The sequence below is a fragment of the Desmodus rotundus genome, chromosome 13 (assembly GCF_022682495.2).
Source record: "Desmodus rotundus isolate HL8 chromosome 13, HLdesRot8A.1, whole genome shotgun sequence".
NCBI classification, from domain to species: Eukaryota; Metazoa; Chordata; class Mammalia; order Chiroptera; family Phyllostomidae; genus Desmodus; species Desmodus rotundus.
In genome coordinates, this window is record NC_071399.1 from 14070200 (window position 1) to 14096166 (window position 25967).

The 25967-nt window shown below is 38.6% G+C and overlaps 1 protein-coding gene across 1 annotated transcript in view; it reads left to right on the forward strand.

Annotated features, from left to right (window-relative positions):
* Positions 1–25967, forward strand: part of SGCZ (sarcoglycan zeta) — a 204673-nt gene that overhangs the window by 162908 nt on the left and 15798 nt on the right. The window contains exon 4 of the mRNA XM_024562785.2: positions 7953–8075. Within this exon, the coding sequence (XP_024418553.2) occupies positions 7953–8075 (123 nt within the window). The remainder of the gene's footprint in view (positions 1–7952; positions 8076–25967) is intronic.

Sequence of the window (25967 nt, forward strand, 5' to 3'; positions counted from 1 at the left end):
AAATAAATATTATCTAGCATAATTGAGCTTTCACATATGGATATATTTCAAGAAACACAAAGCTAGGTGACACATACTAAATAGTGACTGTGACTTCTGGTGCAAAGGCACAGAAGGCACGATGAGAAAGTATATATTCTGTTCCAGCTTCCTATCGCTGCATCCCTGTAGCTGCAGAGCTACAGCCATTTCCTCTGCACCCACCACCAGGTTTATACCCTCATAGTCCCTAATGCTGTCGTAGCTGCTGACGAGGGAGCAGTAAAACTTACTCAGTACGACCAAGGGTCTCTTGTCCTTGGTCTTTCCATCCCCTTGTAAATATATTTCTGGATGTATTAAAGTATCATCTACTTTATTCAACTTAAAATTGTTCTACTTTGTTAGGACGGGTAGTTTGCATATCGAAGAACTAGGTTTAAACTAGAAAAAGTAGTTAGGTTCATATTGTATTATTTTCAACGTAAATCCAAAAACTTTGGACACTTTTGGTTATGCAGTCACTTGAAAAGTTTGAACTCGGAGTGGCACAGTGGTATTAAAGATACACTTTGTGATGTAAATTACAAATGAACCGATGAGTGTGTACAACAAGTAGAGTGTGTCCAGAGGATGAAAGTGTGTTTAACACGTATGTCTTCCTTTGGGATTCCTGGAAGCACATGACCAACTGGGTGCAAAAGGATATGGTAGCGTGACTTTCAGGGGGACACAGGTGTGAGAATGAAGAAGATACAAAGACAGGACTGTGGAGGAGAAGGAACTGACCCTTAATGCCCCGAGACTGAGGCCTCAGTTTGTCCTGCTAGGAGGATCTCAGGGACCCAACTGCTGCTGGGTGCTCAGCATCCGTTCAGAGTGTCCTGGGAAGCAGAAAAGGCTCTGAATGAAGGGCAGGGGCTCTGGCGCCAGGCAGGCCCCAGGGTTTATTCTCATGCACGCATTTACCAGCTGTGTGATTTGAGCAAGTTAATAACCTCTCTGTGTCTGAGTTTCCAAGTGGTAACACAGGCATAATGATACTACATGCTTTGTTGGATTATTCTGGTCATTAAGTAAGTTGATGTATGAGACGGTCTTAGCACATAGCAAGTGTTACAGATGTGCTAGCTGCTATTATTATTCGTAGTAGTATTGCTGCCTTAATGGGAAAACCACCAGTAAAGATTTATTCAGACATACTGTAATTTTTACGGGCTGGTGATCGCTCAAGGTAACATTTACTTCTAGCACTTTGAGGTTATTACCTGTTATCACTTGATTTATCGGCACGGGCAGGCGCTTTCACATGTCACGACATTCACAGGACCGCCGCTGGGCGATAAGCACAGTTAAATTACCCACGGCATCTAGCCCTTTAACCAGTCACTGACAGGACATTAAGATTTCACATCGGCTCTCTCTTAGTTTTCTGACATTCCAACAGCTCATTAATTCTGGTAGCAATCATCCATTCTAGATGTGAATGTTTTATAGGAACATAAAAATGAATAGTGAATAATGCCTTCTATTAATTGTATTGTTTTTCATTGTTATTTATTGCAAATATACATTAAAAAATTTGAAGTCTAGAATATACATTGTGTTAAAATAATCGGGGTTTCCCCAAATTAACCTATAAATGTAAAGCAGTTCAAATGAAAATATTAATGGGTAAAATATTTCCAAAATGATATAATTTAATGAAAGAGAATTTTAACATACGTAGCATCAAATATTACAGGCACATTAACTAATACAATTTGGAATTTTAAAAAAATCAAAAGCAATAAGAAGAACATGATAGAAGACTAAGAAAGTTACCGTGTATCTACAGTAATTCAAAATAAGATGAATATATCTTCAAATCAATGGGTACAAGAGAGGTGGAATTACTAAATAAGTGACATTGACTTAATTATTTAACAGTTTAGTAGCAAGAGTTAAATCTCTACATCTTTAAACAGTAAAACAAAAAATTGACCATGGAGTAATGTAACGATTTTATTTGAAATTTGAAACAAATAATGAAAAGTATTTATATTAGAAGAGTTATCTGATCTTGGGTGGAGAAGGTCTCCCAGGGTAAACTGTATGTCAAAAATTGCAGAAGAAAAGACTTACTGATTTACATGCATGAAAGTTAAAATTCTTCTGAAAGTCAATGCTCCCATCAACAAAACAGAACACTTATGTTTCAATATTAACAAACATGCCGTCACACTGGAATTGAGTCTCTAAAGAAAGGTTTCCATTGGGTGGCATCAGTCCTCTGAGTCGCGTTGAGGATTGCCACTCCCCCTTATGACTGGAATCTACACCGTGCTCGCTACCTGTGGGCAACATTGTACAAACTTTATTGTGGTACTTGGTGTTTGCCCATTTATATTTAAAATGGAGTTATTGATATCATTCCATTTAAATACCATCTGGCTGAAGTTTGTAGGCAACACAATAAGGCTGTTATTAAGAGAACTATGAAGCAATTTCTACATGAATTCTGAATGTTAATAAGGATACCTTAAATATTATTATTACAGAACAAAAGATAGTATAAGTAAAAATATTGAGTTACGCTGTAGAGAGGTAATGTTGCCAAGAATGCAGTTCTCTGGAATGGCTTCTATGTAAGTTCTCTTACATTAAAAAAGTAAGTACGTGGGCTGTGAAGATGAATTTCAGTGTGATCTTTAAATGATAAATTAATTGTCAAAGAAATATGTTTTTGAAAATAGAGAAGAAAATAATTGTGGTAGCTGGCAGGGAACTTAAAATTAATTGGTACCCATGAGATTGCATTACTAGTTGAATGCGTCAGCAAATTAAACTACCACAGCTAAACAAGTTATATTACATATTATTTAGAGGAAATGTGCATAAAGTATATTAGAATGAATGGATGCATAAAAACATAAAGAAGAAAAGAAAGAGTAAAAACTGCAACTAAAAGAAAGCCAAACCCAAATTTATGAACTATTCAACACGGGCATAGTAATTTATTGATTCATGTAATTGGTAAGTCCAAGGATAGATTAGCTTGTCTCTGACTGCATCCAGTTGCTTAAGCAATTGTTCAGGGGTGTCTCTCTGCCCTTCTCTTTCTGTTCCTTTCTTGCTGATTGGCTGAGTTCTCAGGCAGAATTTTTCCACATGGGAGCTAGACTTCAAAGCCTCAAGTTCATATCATGGTCAGTGTCTGTGATCTGAAGAGAAGGTGGTGCCACTTTCAAAACATAAAGCAAAAACCAGCAGAGTGTTCGTCATGTGTTTTTGCATGAAAGAATTGCTTTGGTCAGAGAGAACTGCACTGCTGTACGATGAGAAATGGACCACTCCTAGAGAGAGAGTCAGCCCCACCAGCCCCCATGGGCTAACTGAGGAGTCGATTGTCAGTATGATTGAAGAGCAGCAGCATAAAAAAGATGTTTATTCCAACGGTAATCAAGGAATTGTAAATCAAAACTATAGTGGCATAGCACTTACACACTCATACTGGAAAAAATTACAAAGTCTGCTAACACTGAGTGTTTGCAATGATGAGCTACAAGAACACGCATACTCTCTAGTAGGAATAGTATGCAATCTCAGGAGTAGTATAGATGGGCGAGGGAGTGAAAAGTAAGGCACAACAGTACAAATGATAAAAGGAATGGAGTTCATTTCAGTTAAAAAACAAACTTTGATTGTGGAATTACTTTGCATTGGTGTAGACACGGGATGGAAGCCTCGGGTCGGGATAGGATGGAGAAAGGAACCTCAGAGTTCCTGTAGCTCCCTTACTTGCTGGAGGAAGAGTGGCTCCTCCTGCAGTTTGAATGCAGAAGACAGTTTCTGTGTGTGTGTGTGCGTGCATGTGTGTGTGTGAGTGCATGCCCGAGCGCTTTGGGGGGGGGGGGGGGGAAATTTATCTCTGGCAGGACCCTATGAGAATTGCAAATTCCAGACAGGCCCTCCAGCCTGGCCCTGGCGACCTCTCCCTCACTCTGCTTCCCTTCTCCCCGACCCCAATCAGAGTGCACGTCACCTGTGACTTTTCAATGGCACGCGCAGTGCGAAATAAAGCACAGCACTTACATTTCATAAAAGCAGCTTCTTTTTTTGTTTCAAACTTTGCTTTCTTTGTTGGCCCATGATAATCCTAAACCCAGAATCTCAAAACATGGAATTTAGTTAAGTGTATTGAATTTCGCTTTTGTTTTTCTCATGGGAATTTCTAATCATTTAATAATACCCTTTTTCAAGACCTGGAAAGTACTGACAGATATAAAATTGGAGTTATACACACACAAAATACATCGTGATACGCTTGAGGAAAACACACTAGGGATAATCAGACATACTCGTTTTGATCTTTGCCTTGCTTTCTTCAGTACTGAATCACACCAAAAGGCTCATGGTAGTATGTCATTTTAGCTCCTTTGGACATTTTTATTAAAGAAATTTCCAAGTCATGTGCTTGACTGATTTGATGTAAACAGAAAATGCAGGCAGTGGGTAAGGTATTAGAGCCGCTCTCCTTGTCATCAAAACATGCCTCTGGCTACTGAGTATGACCTGTAGATAAGTGTGGGCCGTTTAACAAGGCAATGGGACAGTCTCTGAGGGGAACAAGAAATTGTTTAGTTGTTATCGTGGTGTGCTTCCTCTCGAAGAATACACAGAACATTAAATGAGCAATAAAGTACAGAAAATATTGGGGTGTGTATTGAACTCTTCAATCCTTTCACGGAACCTATTGTTTTGTTACAGATTCTCTCTCTTTTCTCCTGCCAGTTCTCACTTGTTCTAACCCTAACTGCTCTTATTCGATTTTGACATTGTTGACCTAAATTTCCTCAGAGGTATACCTAAGGAAACATTCAGTTTCGATATTTTGGTTAGCGAGATGGTGTTTGGGATAACTCATGAAGTACTGAACTCACCCAGAGTCATCGGGCATATGGCTCTCCCGCAACGCTGGAGGCCTCCCGGCTGAGATACAACTAAACTGAATGTTACCTCCCCTCTGTACGACGGGATCCTGAGTAGACCTAGCCTAGAGAACATGTGATACCAGGAGCATGCAGTGCAGAACAGCGACACCAACCACGTGAAGCTATAATTAATTTAGCTTCATGTAGCCTAATACCCTAACTTTAAACATGACTATTGACAGCAATGCAATATATGCCCAATTACATGTATTTACTCTTTTCCATTTGCAGAAAAGGAAAGCTGTGTACAGAAGCACAATGTATTCAAAGTTATTTTTTGATTTAAAATGTTTATTTACTATCAGTGCACTGCTAATTGTTTGCGATTTTTCCTTCTGTAATTAAACTAATAGTTGAATAAAGTGTAGGCTGCAGTAATAATTTTATATATACTTTTATTAGATGATTCTGTGTGTGTCTATTTCTGACCTAGATGCATCTCTTCCATTCTAAGTGCCTTTTCTTATTTGCTTTGCTTATTTGAATTTAGTAAATTAAGATTTCAACTCACCTTTCCATACCCAGACAATAATAGTCTAGGACACATGATGTAGCATTTTTATGTTAATAAATCATCTGCTATATAATGCCATACGTATTAAGCCGAGAAAGGCTTTGCTGGTGTGTGTGTATATTGTTTGTGTATGCGTGTAGTGCAGCGATCTAATTTACGCCACATCATTAAAGTCAGTGGTGTGCCGTGCAGATCAATTCACCCAATAACCAAGTAGAGTTGAAGGAAGCAACATAATATATATGTTAAGGTTGTATGTGTGTATTAGCTACAATATCTTTTAGGCAATTCGGATTTAATTTGTGCCTGAGTTCTGGGAGGCCTCAAAACTCAGAATTCACATTTATCAACACCTCAGCCTCAAACAGTTTTTTGAACATCATCCAGTTGTGTTACTATGTTAGAGAATTAAAAGAACAATATAGCAGAATTAGACCATGATTGGAAGAAAACACTCAACTGAATACAGGCTCTGAAATAACTTTTGCAGCACGACATGCAGTAACTTTTACCAAGGACAATAAGTCCTTCATGGTTTTTCCAATATTGTCGTCAAACTCCAGAATGGAAGTTCTTTGCTTTTAAAAAAACTTTTAGAATGTAATTCATGCTGTTTTAAACATGACAGCCCTTGAGACTAACACCAGTTTTAACTTACTTAACATTGCCTTCGCAGCTTTTCCAATTTTCTATGTTGTTGATCTGAAAACACGAATGTAGTTCAGAATATCAGAAAAACACACACCTTCTTTTCAAAGAATTATCCCTCCTGTTACCAGGGTTTGGAAGTAACTTCTTCCTCTTGTTAAGTGCTCCTCGGGAGTTCTGATGATGGCAGTCTGTACATTACTGAAGCCAGGAAGCTGGTGGACTAGGGCTGGCAGGAGGGCTGAGGGGGGAGTGAGGACTAAGGAAAGGGAAAGAAAGCTTAAGTCTAGAATTTAATGACCTAACAGTTTTCTACTGAGTGCCACTAGAAATTAGACACAATTTTAAATTTGGAGGATATATTGGAATACAAAGATCTCGTGTTTTCAATTCTAGAGGGTCGTATATTTAACAAACAATGACAGTGCATTTCTTAGTCCAGGTTGCTATCGCAAAATGTCATAGACTGGGCGACCTAAGCAACATAAATGTGTTTCTCACAGTTCTGGAGGCTGGAAGTCCAATATCAAGGTGCCAACAGGTCCAGTGTCTGGTAATTGGCCGCCTACTGGCTCACAGATAGCCAGCTTGTCATTGTGTCCTCACTTGGTGGATTGCAGAGTTGGGGGGGGGGACTAATTTGGGTCCTTCTATAAGAATAGTGATCCCATTCACAAGGGCTCCACCCTGATGACCTATTTACCTTCTAAAGGCCCAACCCCCTAATATCATCACATTGGAGGTTAAAATTTAATGTATGAATTTTGAGCAGATACAAACATTATGTTTATTACATATGCAAAAATAAATGAAAAGAAGTATGCATGGAGCGTGATGTGCCTAGGTCTCTGACTAGGCTGGATTGTACCTACAGCGTTCCTGATGCAGGTAGAAGATAGAAAAGGAAGGATAATACAAATGTGAACAAGAAGAGAAGCTACAGATCCATCTGGGAAAAGAAATAAATGTTGTGGAAATAACAATTCCTCAACCCCTAACCTGTTTGATCTTTTTACTGAAGCCCTCTGAATTCTCAAATTAATTATGTTTTCCAAATATGGAACAGGCTTTGTAATTTATTAATGTATAATATATAAAAGTAGCCAATAAATTAGAAATAGATTTCAATTTTATGCTGTAATTATATTAATTTAATATTATATTTTAATAAATCAAGAAAATTATTGATTATAAGACACATTGGGGAACACTAAAATACAAATACATATATGTTTGTACAAATATATACATACACATATATATGTATGTATTTGCAAGATTGTAAAATGGATTCACATTCAGTGACAGTAAAGGGTGAACAAATGTCAATGTTAGACTCTATATTTAATTACTCTAAATGGAGGGCAACTAAAGGTTCACACCTGAATAATGCTTTATAAGTACCTCGTGATGTGGCAGGTATGGGCATTATTATCCGCTCGTAGAGAGATAGCCTGAGAGTCATTCAATCCACAAGTATTTATTGAGATGCAACAGGTGCCAGGTTGAATGCCCCATCTGCAGGCTGCAACCAGGAACAAAGGAGACAGTGTCTCTCCTTGTCTACACACAGAGTTTTGAACCGGCTAAACGCACAAACATTATTACTACTGTGTCAGACATCTAGATGTCAGAGCTATGCCAACCATCCTAGCCCAGCAATATTCTACCAAATTAGCTTACTGAAAAGCCTAACAATTAAAAACATTAATTCAGGTGTAAAACGTACTGCAGAGATAAACTAAATAACATATGTGTTTCTCTTATCTTTCTAAAAAATACATATTGATGGTTTCCTGCACACCAGTTTCATTTTTAAACCTTTCCTCTGACCATAGGAGCTGATGCTGTGGAAGCTCAGTGCAAAAGATTTGAAGTGCGAGCAAGCGAAGATGGCAGGGTGCTGTTTTCTGCAGATGAAGATGAGATTACCATTGGCGCTGAAAAGCTGAAAGTTACAGGTACTGTAGATTGATGTCTTGGAACACTGTTTACTTCTTGAAAGAATTACAACAGGGAATAAAAAAGCTATTTTGTAAGATGTGTGATCCCCATGTCTAAAATTGAGTCTCGTATTCTATCACGATGTCACAACATTTGATTATCCAACTGTCTTCAAACAGAAGGCCCTGGTTGTGGATGCTGAAGTGAATGTGAACATTAGCCTTTATGTATAAGGAAAGGTGTGAGTCTCGGGAGAGGTGGGGCAGGAAAGTGGGTGTGAATGGTGGAAGATAAAGTGTAGGCCAAACACTAAGTAAAGCTATCTAAAGGTGACAGACAAATAAAATTTAGTGATACTATTTAAAATATAAGCAAAAGAAAACTAAAATGTAAATATCAACTCTAAAATGAAGTAGGGGGAAAGGTTAGAAGTATACTAAATTCTTGTTCTTTGGGGCTCATAGTTATTTGCAAAATATATAAATCAAGAAAAAGTGCTAATCATAGATGATTTAGAAGTTACTAAAGTCATTATTCTAATATTAGGGTCACATGTCAATCAACAATTGAAATTAAAAAGCAAGAACAAAAACAAAGTGGAAAGCTAAAGGCATGATTGGGAGTGGGGAAGAAGTTTATAAAGACAATTGCAAGGATAATTTCTATTGAATTATTTGATTCACAACAGCAATACATGTTTTACTGAAATATTTTCAAAACAGCCAAAAAGACATACAGTGTTTTAAAAAAGAGAAAAGATGAAATATGCTTGACTTAGTGCTTCCCAAAGCTGAGTTTGGGAATGGCTCCTGGGATTTCTACCGTATCTAGTTGGGTCCAACTGAGCTCTCCGGGCCACGCAGGAAGAGTTAGCATGGTAATTGGCCTCTGCCCTCCATGAATCCTACCTCTACTGCAAAAAAGATTTTAAATCAGTTCTCTTTGCATCCAATTTTCTTTCCTTCATCTTGATGATAATGATAAATTTAGTGTTCAATTACAATAGTGTGTGTGTGCACGCCTGCATATCTGTGCACTCATGTGTATGTTTAGAATGTTTTCCACACATAACGAAGACATTGTAAAAGTTAGCTCTTTATTCTTATTAATAAAGATAAAATTAATATGGCCAATGTTCCAGACAAGAGTACCTGAATGGATTTCAAAAACAACGCACTATTAAATAGCAATGACATTCAACAAGGGTTGTTGGATGGGGACCCTCATCGGGCATGCCTGGGCTTGGTCACAGCCCACCACCACCATTCCTACGGACCACCCTGTCCTCCTGCCTTGGGTGAGGGTGTCCTGCTGAACAGCCAGAGCCTGTGACATCAAGGTTGGTGTTTGGGGGTAGTCACCATTGCTGCTGATGTGCCTCATTTCCCTTTTTTTCTTAAAATTCCTTGGAAAGGTCAGGAAAGGAGACATCCTGGGAGGCAAAAATTTACCAAATTGACCTTTCTAAATCCTGAGATTGGGGGAACAAAAAAAGCATGAGGGTTACGGTTGTCACAGAACACAGACAAATCAGAAAGGACATCGACTTTAGGGCCCTCTATGCTAGCATTTGAGTTGCTGGTGGGTGGAAAAGTGGGGGATGTGGGTGGGAATACACTCAGGAGGATTGGACAGATACGATTTCAATATTTAACAATCTTTGAACCTTGGAATTACCTAATGGTTATCAGCTTTTGCTACCAACATAATCCTGAGATAGCATTTAGGACAGGGGTGTCAAACTCATTTTCACCAGGGGCCACATCAGCCTTGTGGTTGACTTCAAAGGACTGAATGTAATTTCAACTCCTTAACAGTTAAGGAGTAGTTACATTTACACAGTCCTAAAATTATTTCGGCCCTTTGAAGGCAACCACAAGGCTGGTGTGGCCCCCAGTTTGAAAATGAGTTTGACACCCCTGACTTAGGACATTATGCAATCCCCCCAAATTATTTTATCAATATTCAGATATTCGCATGGGGTACTTTGTATCCATAAGTGAAGGAAAGTTTTAGAGCTCTTGACAGCGTTTGGGATTCATGGAATTTCAGCTTTCTCTGGTCTTTATACCACCTTGCAGTGAAGTGCTGTCTTCACAAAGTTAGACACGTTAAGTAGTTTTGTTTTTTGTGTATTTTTTTTAATTTGAGTTGGGTGGGTACTCAACTTTTTCTTGGTATCCTGGCTGCTTGCTAATTTGGGCTATTAAGTCAGAGAAGACTGTGCCCCCTAAAAAATCTGTTTTTCAGCTTTTCGATTAACTGCCTTAGGGCGGTCATCTCTGCTAACTTGTTCATTTTCCCTCCTCTCTCCCCCTCTTTGCATGTGTGAATGTGTATGTGACATATGCATGGTATGTATATATATGCATACACACACATACATGTATGTAGAAATGGATAAATACATTGAGTCTCACTCTGGCTCTTTTTTTTCCATTTCTTTTTTCTATCTCAAAAGTATACACGTAACTTTGAGATAGTTCTTCATGTACTCTTGATTGATCTATATTTTCCAATTATCTGAGCAACTCAATCTGTTTTGCAATAAATTTATGTATCGTGTGATTCCAGAAGATTCAAAATAATATAATCTTGAGGCCATAATTGCTGAATTCAAGCATATTTTTATAAGGGGTTGAAGCATAGCACTTAGGGCAGAAGAATGAGAGCGACTGTGACAAATGACCCTGGCCTCAACCTGTGTCCCTGTGCAAAGGCAGCCCATTGTTAACAAATGCACGCTAAGTCAGGGAACGTGGTCACCGATTGCCATCCCCACTCCCAGGACCCCCTCACATTCCTGGGCCTCACAGACCCAAACACGCACCCCAACCAGGCTCTCAAAGTCCTGCTAAGCCCTTCCTGCTTCACCAGAGTGGTGCCTGTTCACTTCAGAGTAGCTCCGTTCCTCCCGTGAGACTCCTGAAATAAAGAAAAACAAAACTATGAAAGGCAAGTATAATGGAGAATTTTCCACACTTAGAGGAGGAAATTGGGCATAACGTAGCATGCAACTTAGGAGAACGGGGGCTGATCAGCAACCCGCATATACTTTAAAGCGTGTGCTTGGAGCATTTGACACACACACTACAGAGAAGCACTATTCCAGGGTGCTGCATGCATCAATAATTCGCTAGCTGTGCTGACACGACTTCAAAGTTGCCTCTGACAAGAGATCTGTGTGAGATTTATTCTAGAATTTCAAAGTCGTGACACACATTTTTTCTATTTAAGGAATATTCATAGGAATTAAAACAGATTCTTCCTAGCTTTATCCTTTACGAACAACGGCCTTTTGTACTCCTCCTTCAGGACGACAGAGTGGATGCATTTCTGTGAAGCGTGTCTACACACCTGAGGCAAAATCACTTCTGACTGAAATTATTTATGAACCTAGTATCGCTCAGGATACTTAATATTTACCCCTCCTGAAAAGTAGCAGGACTTTACCCGACGCGTTTAAATGCCCCTAGTGTTCAGGAGGACAGAAGTAGGATGGACGACGGTTACGGGAACACCACCGCCCCTCCGTCCCCCGTCACCGTGATGAGTGATCGTGTGCTTGAATTCTGCAACTTTTTTACTCTTGATATTATGTGACTTGCGCATTTGTTTACTTAAATCTTAATTGAATACACTTATGTGACCCTACCATGCTCCTCTCTGTATTAGCGGAGATATGGGAGTTTCACAGGTTAGTGCTGTGTGCATACTTGCAAACTCTATTTGCATTTTGTATCCCCTGCTATTGGCCAATGATACGACTTAAAGATATCTTTTGAGTCCGGGTAAACAAATGAAGATAGAAATCTGTATACTCAGAAGACTTTTAAATTTAGTGCTTTCAGGCAGATCAGTCAACTGAAATTTACACTTTCATCTGTACTCCAAGTGATACATTCACTTATAAACCAAGTGCGTGTGTAAGTCATTTGACTTGACAAAGTGAAAGACTCTTGCCCTCCCTGTAGAATAGCTTAACTTTGAATTAAAAGCTATCGGTTGGACTTAAAACTCTCCTTTCCTGCCTTTGATAGAAAAGGGAAAAGGAGCTAAGCGTATGAGGAGAAAGGATATATCTGTTTTTTGCAGGCATTAGAAATTAAAACTGGCAATCAGAGAGAATAATGAATCCCAACACGCCTCCACCCTGTGCCCTGTGTTTGCTTGAAAACCAAGGGCATCGCTCCTGTCGCTGTTCTCACTGAGTGGAGAGACAAGTTCTAATGCTTGTTTGACAGCAGAAGAAAGGGTTTTCTGAAGAGCTGTCTTTTAAATTAAACACCATGTTTCTGGGTTTAAATCAATATTTTCTGGCTTGTTTTTTTATTAGTCTCCCACATCCTTGTTCTTGTCTGTTAAATTGGCACACTGTGAACTGGTCAACTTTGGAATCAAGCTTCCTATTATGTAGGACCATTGTTCCTCCCACCCGTCCAAATGCCAAGAATGCATGCAGTAACACTCGGCCAGCAGGAGGCAGCTCCTTAGCCCAAGTACCACTTGGAGAAATGTAATAGATCAGGTGCTGAGGAAAGGACTGTGCAATCATTAATTTACTCTAGGGTGGCATTTCAAGTTCATAGACTAGAGTAAATCACTCAGCTCTCTCAACTAGTTTTCTAGTTGCTTTTTAAACTTATTGAGAATAAAGATTTTGGAGACACTAAAGATTAGTACCACTCTATCTTCCCTGCAAATCTCTAGGTAAAAACTGACTGCAGGTGTTGAAGTGTATAAATAATGAACTAGACCTTACTGATCGGCCTCTCCCTGACTTATTTTTTAAAACCATCATTTAAATGTTTCCTACTTGTGTTAAAACAAAACTTAAAAATTTAGTTGTATAATAAAAATGTGAAAAATGTCTTAAAAGAGGACAGTCCCTTTAAAAAAGAATGTGGCATGTTGGCATAACATCTCTGTGTAGTGGTTTTAAAATTTTCCACTGATGTTTAATTTTTTTCTCTACAGTTGTGGGCCTTAAATCCCTAATATATCTCAAAGATATCATTTATCCTGCCATTGTATAAGTGAATTGTCTGATTTCTTATATACCATGGTAAAGTTCAAAAAATACATCACTTATAGAATATGGTGTACCGAAGGTACATGCAGTTTCTTTGCTTGCTGGCTGGCCATCAGCCAGGAACTGGCATTTGCTCCTGGAGGCGACCCATATTCCTTCTCCTGCTTTCCAGTGTCCTTCCTGCCTCCAGGAACACTGGGTAGCATCTGTCTCATTATTCAAATCTCTCCAATATCCTCTCCTGTTGCCAACAGCTGGAAAGAGGTTATCTGCTTTTAGTAGCTTATGGTTACATTGCCTTATTACATTATCCAGATACTTGGATAATCCAGGATAATCTCCCTATTTTAAGGTCAACTGGTTAGGAACCCTAATTACTTCTGTGAAATCCTTTTTGTCATGTAGCATATTCTCAGTCTCCAGGGTTTAAGGAGGCTGGTGGTAGGCACTGGTGGGGGTCATTTTTCTGCCTGCCACACTTTAGAAATTACTGAGTTTCTAAGCCTATTTTGTCTTCTTCAAAGGGGCATTAGAGGAACCACCACAGAGGGTGTTGGTGAAGGTAACATACATATGTGAAAGTCACTTAGGAACAATCCTGGCACAGATTTGACATTTAATAAATACCCCCATATCATAATTTTAAATCCCATTAATATTCTCCTTATGTGTTTGGTATTTTTAAGATAAATAGTTATAAAGGAAAATAAAAGAATTGCACAATAGATAAAGGAAGAAACAAAATAAGGAAGTTGAAAATACATGACATGGAAATTATATATTCAATATTACAAATGGAAAACTGTACACTTTACTAGATATTTAAGAGCTCTTGAGAAAATGTCAAAAAGGGTAGAATATGGATAAGTAATACTAGTTATTTTCTCAAAATACAGGGAGCACAAACAATATAAATTTTATTTTTCTCTCATATTAAAGTTCAGACACAGTCAGATACAATGAGACACCCAGTGATATAGGATCCTTAAACCTTCCAAATCGGAATCCCTTTAGCTCAGGTTGCTGCCCTTCCCCATCAGTCTGAGGCGGTCACATACCGCCATCTCTGCACTTCAGCCCTGAAAAGTGAGGAAAAGAGGAAGCAGAAGAAAGGATTTTTCTTAGAATATCACAACCTGGAAATAGCACTCATCACTGATACATTAGGCAAAACTAGTCATGTGCTTATATGTACCTGCAAGGATAGCAGAGAAATGCCAGCTCTAAATGGTGGTTAAAACTTAGGGTGAGGGCTTCTATTAATGAAGAAAGAATGGATTAAATAAGAAAATGAACCATTTCCTGCCACAGGAAGTGATTTAATAATATAGAAACCGAATAAGTGACTTCAAAGGGAAAGAAAGAGAAAACGTTTTTAATGTATTATCAATTAGACAATAGTCTTCAAAATGACCCTTAAATTTGCACTTTTCTTCAATCCACAGCAATCTCCCTTACCTTATTTTACCTATTGCAGAAGATTCTTATGCAGTTAATTTTGACATACTTCCTTTCTGAAAACCATTGCTATCATGTCATTCAAAAAATCAAAACAATATCTTCACCCCCTATTGTCATCTTCATCAAACTGAAAGCTCACTTCCACTATCAGGATTCTTAAACAGTTTCCTCTTGCACTTTTTATTCCTTTCAACATACACACTCTAGTTAGATCAGCCAACTCACTGAGTTTTCCATCCCTTTATAATTCTGAATGCTTGATGTCGAGAATTGAGTTCTAGAGAATGAAAGTGGAAAATTACTTTCAGGCAACTCAGAATGTCTAGAGCTGAATGAAAGGAATCAAGTCAAAATCAATAGAGGGATTTTGACATCAAAATACCAAGGAAATAGCAAAGAAACATCAAATCCAGAGATTAATGGCTGAGGTGAATTTAGAGATGGAGACAAATCTTTCAGAGCTGGGTAGATAAAAGTCTGTGTGACACTAAGTTAAAAACAAACAATTGTGTTGTATTGTGTTGAGCATTTGCATCTCCATTTCTGGGTCAAAGAACTATAATTACAGATGCAGAAGGATGATCCAAGAGGCTGATGGCAGGTAAACAGAAAACGTTTCTTTTCCTTCCTTCCTTCCTTCCTTCCTTCCTTCCTTCCTTCCTTCCTTCCTTCCTTCCAGGAAATTAGTCAGTATCTCCTCACTATAGTCCAGTCTCATTTCTACTTTATCTGTGTCCACACATGCATGTGTATACAATACATTCAGGTCCTGAATAAGATTTTCTATAACACAAAATGGAACTCCCGAATCTGACTTATTTAGTAACTAGGCATTATTTCAAGCAGATTTATTTAGTTAGGCTGGGAAAAGTTAGAGGTGAAGAGGAATGAGTGCACTTAAATGCTCTTTGTCTGACTTTCTCAACTACAGTATAGAGAGCTCCCGGAGTAACCTCTCTGTCTTCATGTAGCTAGGTAAATTGAAAGGATGTTCCAAGTAATATCAAGGGAAAGATTGAGATAAATGATTGATATTATAATCACTTTGGAAAACAGTAATATAATCTTGGTCTGCAATTTTAAAGGCCTATTGAAATTTAAGGAAGAACAAATTTTGGTCTTAAATTCATTCATCAGGCTGACCTTTGTCTTCAAAATGATCTTACTAGAGTATGTCAAAATACGTTTTATTTCTAATTTTACCCGTGGAGCTTCTGTGAGTGTGCTGTGCATAAGTGGGTAGAGTCGGTGTTCACATAAGTGATAATGGGGCCATCTTTCATTTCACTGTAAAGATAGTGAGAAGGTGAGAGATACAGAGGAGAAAGGAAAAAGACACCACAAATTTGAATGGGTTTCCTACATTTTCTGATTACTGACTAGTTGAATTAATTTCTGGTGTTATGGTAATTACCACAGATTTAGTGGTTTAAGACAACACAAATTCATCATGTAGAGTTCTGGAAGTTGGAAGTTTGGAAAGGTTCTCACTGGGATAAACTCAAGGTGTTTGCAGGGCTGTGTTCTTTCCAGTGAGAATTCATTTTCGTGTTCACCTTCTAGAGGCCTGTGACACCCCTTGGCTTCCGCTCCCTTAACTTCATCTTCAGAGCCAGCAGCAGGAGGCCAAGTCTGTCTCCTGGTGTCGTGTCTCTGGTTCTCCCTCTTTGCCTCCCTCTTTTATTTTTAATGACCCTTGTGATTATTTTGGACCCTCCTGGATAAACTGGGATAATTTCCCTATTTTTAAATAATAAGTAGCACTCTCCCATTTGTCATCTAAATTCTTCTTTGCTTGAAGGTAACATATTTGTAGATTTCAGAGATTAGGATGTGGATTTGGGGGTTGGGGGCACGGCAGGCATAGAAGTATTCTGCTACTGTGCTAAGTGATGCGATCAATTTCATCAAACATTTTTACTCACTAAATTGAGAGATACTGAAAAATTGTAACAGTGAGCATAGATTTCATACTTTCTTGAATACAGATTTGGTGGCAAAAGAAAAAAAAGGAACTAGGAATGAGCATATTTGTACTCAGCATAATTAGTTTATACTTTTTCTAACTCTGGATCATCTAAATTCTGAATACCTTTGAACAACTTATTTATTCCCTCTTTGCTTTCATTTCATCAACTGTGAAATGGGGACATATTTTAAATTGCCCTCCAACTTTTACTGTGAGAATCATATTATTTGACATTGTTCTTCAATGCCTAACACATGGCTGAAGAGTTTAAATGTTCAGTAAATGTTAGCGGTGATTATCATTATCTCTAGGAAGGATAGAAGGTGTTATCAGTCTCTTCATCTGCTAGTTTCTGATCTCCTCCCAAGGTTAACTAAGACTCAGTGATATTATGTATGAGATAAAACTGTACAAATGACTTGAAATGAGAACAAAGTATTTTTCTTTTCAAAATGTGGCCAACCCCAAAAAGATTTTCCAAAATGTTTTTCATAATTGTCCAGCTGAAAGGCATGAAACTGGTACCTTTTCATCACTTATTCATCAGCTCTTTGCCCCATTGGTTGAAGGTAGTCTCGGGGTGTTTACTCCCTGGCAAGGTGTTGTGGGGTGATTCTTGGGCACTGTGTGTGCTGAGCCTGCCTCCTAGGGCTCTGAGAAGTAGCAAGTGGGGCTCAGCACACACTTAAAATGGGGTGTAGTGACTGTGCATCTGAGGTGCCCGGAAGTGAGCTGTGTACCACATTGGGGCTGAACTCAGATGTGAGCCGAGGATATTTGTCCATTTTATTGAGAAAATAAAATGTATTGATTTTGATCATGGCTCTGGACATAAGATATTAATCTCACAACATGCATAGAAGACTGGGAAGGAAGATGTTTCAGGATAATGTAATTATGATATAAATGTTGCCCATCCTTCTGTATTAAGTATAACATTCATTTATACAATCAGTTTTTTATTTATCCTACAAGTCTTTTAGCATCACTACTTTCCCCACATACACATCCAAAACTTGTACAGACTTGATGAATAACTTATGTTTCATTGCATGGCCTCTTTAAAGTTTATAACTGAGAAATCAAGTGAATTATTATTTGGTAATTGTTGATAATTATCCTGGTTGCTTTGGTCTGTAAAACTAGGGCATCAGAATAGCCTTTTAGCAGCCAATCTATTTACTCATTGTACAGTGGTGGGGCAAAAGTAGTCTTGCGGGTGTGTGTACACAAAACACAATTTATTCTTGTATTGTTGTTTATTCATGGTTGTATTATTTGTTTGTATTATAACTGTAAACCTACTTTTGCCCCTAAAAAACTGAGACATAAGTGCCAGTAAGGTACAAGCTACTCAAAAGTTAGAATTAAAAGCAAGAAGGGACTCTGCATCATTTCTAATATGGATAAATTTAAGTCTAATTTCCTTTATTAGTTACAAATGATTTATTTTTGAAATTTACTTCATCTTGAAGAAAATAGATTTATTCTACTGTGTGTTCCATATGATCACCAAGTATCTTTTTCATTATCTTTTCTGAATTCTGAAACCTTTAGTAGTGGAGGAGACAACATGATTTGGCATCTGAGAGTAAATTCCTTGAGGTACATTTATAATTATGAAAAATTTTGAAAGAAAAGTAAAAACAGATTTTGAAATATTTTATCAAAAATTTGGCATCTTGTTCTCCAGTCACAAATGAACAGCATGGTGATTTTTTCATCAGAGAAAAACAATTTAACAACACTGTTTCCCTATTGTACTAGAAAAATTAACATTGGCTGGGTTTATAATAAAAGTTTCAATAAATTCATATCATCACCCTAGGATATTAAGTTGATTTGTGTTAAAGTATTAAACAAAGATATATAGTAGGAAACAAGCAGCATGTTTTGCATATAAATTATAAAATAGAATAATTATGTTTATTCTACTTTTATTCTTTCATTCCCATTCTTTCTGTCTTTATTTATTGATCCTCAATTATCAGAATCCAAGAGTAGTACTAAATATATAAAATTTGGTTAAGACAAAATCCTTGAGTTTGAGGAACTCATATTTACTAGGTATGAGTTTAAGGCTTTATCCTATTGTATTGTAATAAATGCTGTACCAGTCATTTTTACCAAGCTGGGAAAGCTGGACACAGGAAGGAATGGCAGTAAGGGTGCATAATATGCTTCACAGAGAAAATACTCTAGAATCAGATGCTCAAGAATGAATAGAGACTACTATCAAAGGGAGGAGGGGTGAGAAGTATACCAGGAAGAAGTAATACTCAAGACAATCCTTAAACGTTTCAATCTGTAAGAGTGTTACTGCCACGTAATCACACAATGCATAGAACTGCTAAGAGGTTAAGTCTTACCAAGGAATTTAGTCTTGACTTCTATAGGCAATTGGATACTTGAAGTATTTTAAGTGAGAATTACACAGTCAGCTTTGTGTTTGGAACATCATTTGGCAGTGGTATAGAGGAATAATTAGAGGGAAAAATTGACATTGAAGTTGTGGAAAGAAGTAAACTAATAAGGAAGTTGAACAAGAAAGCATCTCAGTTTCTGACTTGAGTATTTAGGACTTGAATGTAGCATTAATCAAACAAGGGTCAGAAACAAGAGAAAAAAGCTTTCAAAGAGAAGGTCCTTAAAATATCCATCCTTATCAGTATTTATCAGTTATCTCAGCTATTTAAGATGTTGTGCACAGGAATGCAGTAGGGTACAAGGGCTGTGTCTTTGATTTTTTTTCTTTGTTTAGCCTAGAAGGGGAGTAACACATGATTTTAAAAGTGAAATTTCAGAATAGGTATGATAGGTTCCAAATGAGTGTTACAGGTTGTAAACCCTAAATATGTTCAGAGAATGAACAGATTACATTTACCTTAACAGGTAGGGAAATTAGTAAAGAGAGTTCAAAGATGAGTAGAGGAAAAGAAGGCTGAGGAGGTGGATGGGGTCCCATTGTAGAAGCCTTGAATGTTGGGCAAAAGCAGGATCCAAGAATAACTACACCCTTTGTCCAGGAAAGAGATATCAGTACGTTTGGCAAGATTAATCTAGTGATGTGTAGGTTGTATTTTGTGGAATTAGCTGGAAGCTGGAACACTATTTAAATTATTTTTAAAAAACACAAGAGGAGACTTTTCTTTCAGGATTCAGAAGAACTCATTTCAATGGAGTAAAAGAAATGACAGTTAATAATGTACTTTTGGCAATATGATTACTCCATTTCTTCCCCCAGATAAATTTTCTGTAGATACGTAGGGGCGATCTCATTTCCACGTGCATTTAAGGAGAATTGAGAAGAGCTATAGTATACGTGTTTTGAAAGGGTTGAAAAAAAATCATATAACTCTGACAGTTAAAAAGTGAAGGTACCTTAGAGATCATATTATTCAGAGCTTAATTTTACAAATAACATCCAGAGGGCTTTAAATACTTGTCAAAGATCAAAGACTGAATTAGAAGAAGAGGAGGTCTGGGAATAGAGTGAAAATATTCCCTGTCCAATCTTTGATTTTACCAATTTAAATCTGTGGAGAAAGCGATTGCAGTGAAGGAAAAAGAAAGCAGGGCATGAGGACTGCCAAAGAATCTGCAATACTCAGCAGCAAAAGCTAAAATATGAAAATAATGATTAAATAGGAGTCTTTCTGGCTCCTGATATCTAGATGAATTCACCCTTGGACCCCATCTGTATTGTAGTGCAGGAATTCCAAATGCTGCCTGAGACTCCCATAAATTGCTATGGCCAGAAGGCCAGGGGGCTGCAGATAAAAGCTCCTGTTCTCTTAACCCCCTTTGCCTCCTGGGCTCGAATTCTATTGTTATCTCTTCTGTTCTGAACTGATGTGGATGTAAGGTTCATTTCTTTATTTGTCCCCCTTCAAACAAACACAAATCCTCAAAAATATGAATGATCATGGTAGATTTTTTTGAAAAAGTAAAGGCAGCAGAGATATTTGGAAAACATCAAAACACATAACTTAAAAATAGAATTTAGATATCCTAAATGAGTGTATGTCTGTGGTAGAGTCTTTCCTGTAAGTGAGCCAGGCAACTGCTCGCTCAGCTAGCTGCCTGCCGAGCAGCCCGGCACCGAGGAATAGACAAGAGTCACACAAGGTAACTATGCTATTCACTCAGCTTGTATTGAATGCGGGTTCACTCAGTGTAGGACATCAATGTACATTAATATCCTACTCACACTCTAACAATCTAAGAGAAATATAACACGCCCACAGCAATCAGTGGGGGATAGTGAATCTGAGTCCCAGAGTCTCAGTCAGCAGGTCTGTCCAGGAGACAGCACCAAGGCAGGGGAGTTGTCAGCATCTTTCAGGGAAGGATCTCAGGAGCCGGGTGGACAGTAGCACAGATGAAGTCCTCCGTCCAACAGTGCAGAGCCTCCGGTGGCCGATGCCAAAGGAGATCAGCGTGGCGTGGGGCAGCACTCTGGGTTGTGGAGCTCGGCTGTGTCAGCAGTGGTCTGGAGCCTGTCTCAGTTCTCCCTGGAAAGTGGTGGACCCCACCCTTCTGGGTCTTTTTGATAAATGCCATGGTGCCCCTGTACCAACGCAGGGATTTACCCAGGAGCCTGTGGGTGGTACATGGCTGTTCTGCTTGACACCCCTGCTGGCACGTGGGGAATTCCCCAGGAGCCTGTCTATGGGTGGTCCCACTCTGCAGACATGGCTGTTCTGGTCACCTGTGCAGGTATCTTGTGTGGGTCTCCTTGCCAGCTTTGTCTAATGTGACTTAGGTAGTTTCCCTCTTGAACCGAAGTGCCATGGCTGACTGACAGCCATTTTGGTTGACAGGAGTGACTCCACTCTGTTTTATATACTTTATGCCACCGTGATGGGACCAAAGCCAATTGTATTGGTACTGCTCTCTTCAATATCTACTCCTCTCTAGCTTCCTTTCCCACAGTGACAGGTATCCCGACCTTTCTTGGTTTCTTCCCTTCCATCTGGCTTGTCTCTCTTTTTTCTTTTTCTTTCTGGCTCTCCACACCAGCAAGCATTCTGTGCCAGGCCCGAATCTGCCCCTTTGAAGCACTTTGTGACGGCTACGCCAAGGGTCTAGCAAAGGCTGAGGACCGTGCCCTTCCTTCCTGGGCAGTGCTCCGCTGCTCTGTTCCTCGTCTCACCCCCATGCAATGCAAACAGTCACTCATTCAACAACATCAGGTGGACATACTAGTGAATGTCCATATTATACTAGATAACGTGCTAGGAAATGCGACTACAGAGTAAAAAAGGTTCTTGGTCTCAAAAAGAATAATAAAAAAAAAAGATTTCTAATTTTCAAAAGTGACTTTCCATTTAATTAACCAAAGAATTTTTATGTATTCAATAGCACATGTTCAAACTTGAAGATAATGAATAAATAGAAATATTTTTTGCTCCTGAGATCTAGACGAATGTTCCTTGGACTCAGCATAGGAATTGAAAATGTTACCTAAGGTTAATTGAATTTGGATTATTTAAGTTTTGTAACAATCCCATGGATTGAACATGAGAGGTGGTGTGGCTAATAATTACTCCAATTGCTCCCCCTTAACTTCTCAGAGCTAATTGCTATATTGCAATTTTACCAATTCAGTCGATAAGATTTCACATTGAAAAGAGAAATAGCTCAAAGAATGGTGTCTTGTTCTATTCCTTAACTCTTTCTTTGATTTTTTCAAAGGAAAGTACAACCCTGGTGGAGTGAGGACTGTCTCACTGACCCCAGTTACTGAAATAATGTGTTTCCACTATGTCCCGCACAGAGAACTAAGCGGTATAAAACACAGAAAAGTTGGAGCTTTTTTGGTTTTCATATGTTCTCAATATTTTTTAAACATTATGATAAAGTTCAATTAAAAATGAGACCATACTGGGCACAGTATCTTATTTAGAAAAAGTCTCTTTTGAGAGAGCTTATTGGAGAGTTGATTGATCTGATCTGACACCTGAGCAGCTGTATTGAGGAATTCCTTGATTTACTGAATAGACTCGTGTTTAATAAAATGCATTTACTCCTTGACATTTAAGAATCTCTTTACAGTGTCTAAATTTCAGATTTCAAAATCCAGCATGAGGCTATGACCTTTTGGGAATAGAGCTTTCATGTACTAATGAGTGAACCCACGTCAGGCCATTAACTCTACACACACAATGTATACACCTTCTGTGGCTGATTTGCATAAAGAAAAGTGAAGGGGGAGTTGAGAAATACTGAATTCTTACAATGAACCAGGATACATTTATATTTTATTTAAGAAAAATCTAACTTAAACTGTAATGTTGGTGTTATTATTTCCATTTATAGCGAAAGAAATTGACATTCGGAGGTCATTAAGGCAGGAATGAAAAAGCCGGAGTTGCTTTCTAAGTGTGCTCATTTCAAAGTGCGCAGTGTACATGCGTGAAAATCTGGAGGCCAGTTCTCTCTCCCTCTCTCCCTCCCTTCCCTCCCTCTCCCTCTCCCCCTCTCCTCTCTCTCTCTCTCTGTCTCTCTGTCTCTCTCTCTCTCTCTCTGTCTCTCTGTCTCTCTCTCTCTCATCTGTCTCTCCCTCTCTCCCTCTCCCAACCTGCACCCACCCCACCATTTGTGGGCTCTCTCACCAAGAAGCACACAACCAACCTGGTCTAGCAGCTACTGGGGCCCATGGCAGACTGCATGGGCTCCAAAGACTAAGTATTAACATTAAGCAGAAACTCTGGAGACTGTGTTTTGTTTTGGCCTTGCTGAGGACACAATTGGACTTTTTCCACAGTGGGAGAGAGGGAGATGGGAAATTGAAAACACAGAGGCAGCTGTCCACAGGAATAAATCATCTTGCTACACCACAGTCTCCCATGCGAAAGTCCTGGTAGTGCTTTCCTTGCAATCCTGTGGAAGAGACTGATTTCCACCGACAACATCTGGCGAACCAGCAGGAGTGAGAGGACCTGTGGCGTGTGAATGCAACAAGGATGCCAGCTTGTCCAACATCTTCATCCTCTAGGCTTTGCGCATGCCGCCTCCCAAGACAGCGCCAGACTGACCTGGACTTTGCAAAATCCCTCTTCCCTGCATGAAGACTCATCGTTTTTTGCTCCTGTCTTCCTTTAGCAGATAGGAGGACCCCTGGGCCTGAGATAGGCAGGACTTCGCCCCTTTGACAACAAGAAGCAGTTATAGAAAATGAGACCTTTATCCATTTACCCTTGTAAGATTACAAGGTTCAAGGTCTTCAAGGGAGAATGTCATCATAGGTAGTTAGGTAATTATTAATATGAAGGGGGACAAATGAAATTGTATATTGAGTATAATAAACCAGGGATTATAAATCTGTTTGCTTCATCAAGAAGCTACAGCTTCACACCCCAGGGGATCATAGTGTTGCTTCACCAAGGGGATTAGCACTCTTTCATTTTCTGCTGTTACTGAAATGTTGGGTTCCACAGATGGAGGTGCTTGACCATAAGGCCTATTAGTCTAACTAGAGGGTAGACCCATCAGAAAGCCCATGAAATCTTGAAAAGTCCATTGGTCATTTAAAAAGCACCTGGTCTATCCCAAACCCAAGCTAATATATCTGATATAACCCCAGGGGAACAGAAAAGCTCGCTCTCTGTCTGTCTCTGTCTCTCTCTCATGTGCACACTCTCACTAGTGACCCAAACTCGCCCGTTTGTTCAAGCACTCTCTCCCCTGGGAGCATGTGACTATGCCGGCCTAGAAGCTACCAGGGCAATGTGGCAGCCTGGGTGAGCTCTTAGGATTAAGCATCAATATCAAGCAGAATCTTGGGACACCATTGGATTTTTTGTTTTGGCCTTGCCAAGGACATGATTGGACCTTTTCCACAGTGGGACAGAGGGAAATGAAGAATTGGAAACACAGGCAACCATGTACATGAATAAACCATCTTGCAACCACAAAAAAAGGGTCTGTGAGAAAAAATGAAATAATTTATGTAAAACTAATATTTCAAAGCAAAGAGGTATCTTTGCTTGGCTTCTATGTGTATTACCTTTCTTAAGCTCTTTCACACAAAGCCAATAATATCATAAAATTTTATTTGAAATTAACTGCAGTAGAGTTCATAAAGCTGGTGGCTGGAGAGATGCTACATTTCACAGAATATTTTTCTTTTTCAGTTACTATAAGTTCAAAAAGAACTTGGAAATACTAAGTATTTTTTAATTTCCATTTCTTATGCTGCCTGTTCTTAGACAAATGCCTTTCCTAAGGCTATATGGATGCCAACAGGTTCATAATGACTACTTAGAGTATAGCATTTACAGTACACATAGCCACATTAGGAAGAATATGTATTGAGGGGGGAACCCCCAAAAACTGGAATTTATTTATAAAAAATTGTGTATTCTTACATGTTTAGAAGTCAGTCACATTCAAAGCATTCTCCATGTGATACAATACATCTATTGGAACATTTTCCACTGCTCTAACAGTTTTTGAGCTCATCAATTTTGATGCCTTTTAGTGCTTCTGCCATTATTTGTTTCACCTCTTCCACATTGGCAACACATTCCCTTTGAGGACTTTTTTCACCCAGGAAAACAAAAGATCTTGCTTGGGGCAAGATTGGGTGAATAGGGAGGGTGGGGACATTTTTAGTCAAAAACTTCTGAACACTCAGCACAGTGTGGGCAGGTGCACTTGTAAACCACCCATCATGAAATAGGCAAATGCAATGAAAGAGTCTTCAAAGGAGTTTCACTGAAGCTGAACACAGCTTCTCACAACAACGCCAGCTGGTGCACTGATACAAGTGGGTTCCTAGAACACTCACCTAGTGGAGGAAACCTGTCCTGAAAGGGGCTGGCCCCCCAGAAGGTAATTCTGATTTGGGGGGAGTTCCCTCTCATGTACTTAATTTTAATGATTTTTTCCAATGTTTTTTGTGGGATGACATTTATATTAAACATTTATAAAGAATAACATCCTAGCATATGTCTTAAGCTGTCTTCAGGTATAAAGCAGAAGCCTTTTATTCTCTTCCTTTATGGTTTCCATGGTTTCTATAACTTACAATATGAGACTCATCACACATTTTTTTCTTTTCCTAAAGTGAGAATGTCAGATTTGTACTCTTTGTACCAAATAAGTGTTGCCTAATGATTAATTTTTAATTTCAGATACAAAACAAATCATTTTTAATATAAAAATGTTCCCTTCACATGTTGGATATTTATGCTAAAATGATTTAATATTTACCTAAGATTAAAAATTAATTGAGTGTCCTATTTTTAATTGCTAAGTCTATGCCCTATTAATAATGACATTTTCCAATTCTTAGAATACATATCTTTTTACTTTTGATTTTTTTATGTGCCTGGCTCAGATGGCTTTCATCCCCCTCCATTGATTCTTTCCGAGGTGATCATTTTTGCTTATTATTTTTGCCCTTTGGCTCACTCTGGGACAAAAATGGAAAAGATGAGA